At 58.3% G+C, this 3394-nt stretch overlaps 2 protein-coding genes across 3 annotated transcripts in view; both read left to right on the forward strand.

Annotated features, from left to right (window-relative positions):
* Positions 1-30: 30 nt before the first annotated feature.
* SDRG_06214 lies at positions 31-1640 on the forward strand. Of its 2 annotated transcripts, XM_008611980.1 has the most exons (10): positions 31-46; positions 94-192; positions 242-340; positions 385-483; positions 515-613; positions 665-763; positions 811-942; positions 990-1088; positions 1142-1461; positions 1508-1640. In XM_008611980.1, exons 1-10 carry the CDS (start codon positions 41-43, stop codon positions 1548-1550), a joined length of 1095 nt encoding a protein of 364 aa, XP_008610202.1. In that variant the 5' UTR covers positions 31-40; the 3' UTR covers positions 1551-1640. The 2 variants fall into 2 exon arrangements, with proteins under 2 accessions (XP_008610202.1, XP_008610203.1); XM_008611981.1 differs by having other exon boundaries at positions 1142-1640.
* A 247-nt stretch (positions 1641-1887) lies between these two features.
* Positions 1888-3394, forward strand: part of SDRG_06215 (hypothetical protein) — a gene marked incomplete at both ends in the record, with an annotated part of 2738 nt that continues 1231 nt past the window's right edge. The window contains 10 exons of the mRNA XM_008611982.1: positions 1888-1890; positions 1943-2035; positions 2086-2184; positions 2234-2365; positions 2412-2510; positions 2562-2654; positions 2703-2918; positions 2973-3074; positions 3120-3212; positions 3253-3356. Coding sequence (XP_008610204.1) covers positions 1888-1890; positions 1943-2035; positions 2086-2184; positions 2234-2365; positions 2412-2510; positions 2562-2654; positions 2703-2918; positions 2973-3074; positions 3120-3212; positions 3253-3356 — 1034 coding nt within the window. The remainder of the gene's footprint in view (positions 1891-1942; positions 2036-2085; positions 2185-2233; positions 2366-2411; positions 2511-2561; positions 2655-2702; positions 2919-2972; positions 3075-3119; positions 3213-3252; positions 3357-3394) is intronic.

The raw sequence follows: 3394 nt of genomic DNA on the forward strand, positions 1-3394 counted from the left end.
GGCGATGCTTCTGGACGCCAAGGCTGCCGTGAACCGAGCGATGACGGTACTCTACTCTCAAAAGTGGTGATGGTCGAATAATGCGTGTGCTAGAATGGGTATTCTCCGTTGTTTTTGGCGGCGCAGTTTGGCCATGAGCTTGATGCCACAACGCTGGTGGCCGCCGGCGCAGATGTCCACCAAGTCGACGCCGTACGCTGCTCTTTGAATCTCCGTCACCTCACGTGCCTTGGTACACTAGGAGGGCGCGACGCCGCTCTTTATTGCAGCCCAAAACGGACACGACGCGGTCGTTGCGGCGTTGATCGTAGCAAATGCCGACGTCCACCAAACCATGAAGGTATCCCTGCTGCCGGTTATCGGGTGCCACAAGATGACACATAGGATGGCGCGACGCCGCTTTTTGTTGCGTGTCAGGACGGCCACGTTGCTGTCGTCACGACACTACTGGCGGCGAATGCTGTTGTCAACCAGGCGATGAACGTGCGTTGTTCACGCCACTGCCCATAGCCAGAACGGCTTGACACCGCTCATTAAGGCGGCTCAATTTGGCCATGACGCGGTTCTGGCTCTTCTTCTCTCGGCCAATGCAGCTATCGACCAAGCCAACAGTGTACGCCCTTGATACATCCGAAAGCACAATGTATGAATGTCCTATATGTAGACGGGCGCGACGCCTCTTTTTAGGGCGTCCATCAACGAACGCAACTCGACGGTCAAGGTGCTCTTGGCGGCCGACGCCAGCCCCAACCAAGCCGCCGACGTACTCTTCACTGTGATGAATATTGCGCTTCAACCGAGAGGTGCTAGGACGGCGACACGCCGCTCTTGGCCGCCACGCGCAGTGGCTACCTCGATATTGTACAGAGCCTCCTGGACGCCGGCGCCGACGTCAACCAAAGCCTCACGAGCGGCTTCCCATTTGAAGATTATGAGCTTTTGGTACGAGGATGGCATCTCTTGTGTGCTTCTGACGTGGCGCTGTGTAGCCTGGCACGACGCCGCTGATGCTTGCTGCGCTGTGTGGGCGCAAAGACGTTGTGCGTACGCTCCTCCAGCACCACCCCAACCTCCATGCGTGCGACGAGGTACTCTAGTGCAGCTGCGTAGTATACAACAAACGGTCCGGACAGTGACGTAGGAGGGCCGCACAGCGCTGAAAGTGGCGGCTGCTGGCGACCACGCAGCCATCGTGCAGCTCCTCGTGAACGCCAGTGCCAACTCGCCTGCGGACGTGCGATGTGACAAAGCAGAGCGTGTCATGGCAACGACGCTCGAGGCGCTGCTGAATCGCACCGAGGAGCAAGCCATCCACGTGTCGATCCCCTGCGATGCGTGCAAGACAGCGAACGCGCTTTCGACGACCTCCGACAAGTGTGTGAGCTGCGGTCAAAGCCTTCCGAACGACGACGAGAAGCTGCGCGTGCTTGTCGAGGGCCTTCACCTCACGGCGACGACCGCGTAAACCTGCGATGGGCTGCATCTAATGTGAACACATTTTCAATAGCATCACGCTACAGCTCTCTCTACGTATGCCATGCACAATATGACGACTTGTACCCGGTCTTTCGTATGTACTGTACACAGTGCGGCGCTCATGACACGAACCCTGCAACGGCGTCGAGAAGCTACACCTGCACTCGTACCCGCGCTGGGCAGCAGTAGATTAGTGCGCATTGCCCGATGCAACTACACTCGCATCTAGACAACCAGCGTCCGTGTGAGCTATCCTGACAGCACGACCTCCAAGATCGTCTTGCCATTCGAAGTATGCATAAAACTTCGTGTCGTACTTCGCACAAATTGGCAATCTTGCGTTTACTATACCATACAATGCTCAAGTACTGCGATGTGCGTGGCACGCTGCTGGCAAGTCAAGTGAGAACCATGGTGCTGCCTTCTTGTCGCGGCAAGGCGCCGTTGACACTTTGCTTGAGCATAGGAAGACGAGCTGCTTACTGCCGCGCTGCATGGCCACACGAGCGACGCCCAGCGCCTCCTCGATAACGGTGCGAGCGTGCACTCGACCAACAGCGTACGTCACAATGCCATCGTCGCCTGGACGCCTTAGTCGCATTGGCGTAGCGTGGCGCGACAGCACTGCTAGTGGCGGCCGAGAACGGACATACCGACGTTGTTGCAGTCCTCCTCGCGGCCAAGGCCGGTGTCAACCACGCCGACCTTGTACGTCGCTCCGAGATGAGAGATCGCCAAGCTCATCGAGGTGCTGTAGAACGGCGAGACGCCCTTGTTTGCCGCGTCACGCCGCGGCCATCGCGATGTTGTGCGTGTATTGCTCGATGCAGGTGCAAACGTCGACAAGAGCCTCCAGCTTGGCTTTCAAGACCGCGGTGTGCGACTCCGCGTAGGCAACGCCCGGGTAAAAGCCTTCTCACGCATATCTTGTCTAGCCGGGTGCGACGCCACTTCTGGCCGCTGCGAGATTTGGCCACGAGGAGACGGTTCGCGTCTTGCTATCTGCAAAACCCAACATCAATGCCTTTGACGAAGTCAGACGTGTGATGAAGCAAATCACCTCATGCTACATTGTACTGGTGTAGAGCGGCGAATTGGCCGTGACGGCAGCAGCGTGCGCCGGCCATGCCTCGATTGTGCACCTGATCTTGCATGAAAACAGCGACTATAACGAACCCGTAGCTCGCACAACCCTACGCGTGGTCGGGCTGATGGCATTGGTCTAGGCCGAGATGACTGTGGTGGGATCGTTCAGTCCCGCGCCATCGAGACTTAATCATGTCATGTCGCAGCACGACCTTGGCCTCTCGTATGCACCAGCGGCCACCGACAGCTTTGAGAGGCTCCGGGGGCGCGAGCTCGTTGATGCAGTGGTTGCCAGCGACGCCGCTGCCGTCAAGGCGCTTGTAGCGCTGGGTGCGCACCCGAACGCAACGAACGCGGTCTCGTCCATCGTTTATATGCAAGCCGTTCCCATGGTCGTACATGGGGTGTAGGAAGGTGAGAGCGCACTGCACCTTGCTGTGCGCTATGGCGAGCCCCGCATCCTCGAGATGCTGCTGCGAGCGCCAGGGGTCGACAGCCAAGCGCGCAACCCGGTCTCGTGATGCACAATAGCATTGGCCCCACGGAATCTCGCGTAGGATGGCGAGACGCCACTGGTGTTAGCGATCAAGCTGCGCCACCGCCGGTTCCCACACCAAATTTACAACGTCGTTCACCAAATCGCCGACGATGTACGAGTTGATGACGGCGCCGTCCACTGACACGACGTAGGTGCATGAGACTGCGATTCAGATCAATGCAAACGCTCTCCTCGGCGACGGCGGCTTTGGCTACGTGCACAAAGGCATGTACAAGAACGAGCTTGTCGCAGTCAAGTCGGCTAAATACGCGGCCGGCGCCAATGACCTTTACG

The sequence above is a fragment of the Saprolegnia diclina genome (genome assembly GCF_000281045.1).
Source record: "Saprolegnia diclina VS20 unplaced genomic scaffold supercont1.17, whole genome shotgun sequence".
Lineage (NCBI taxonomy): Eukaryota > Oomycota > Saprolegniomycetes > Saprolegniales > Saprolegniaceae > Saprolegnia > Saprolegnia diclina.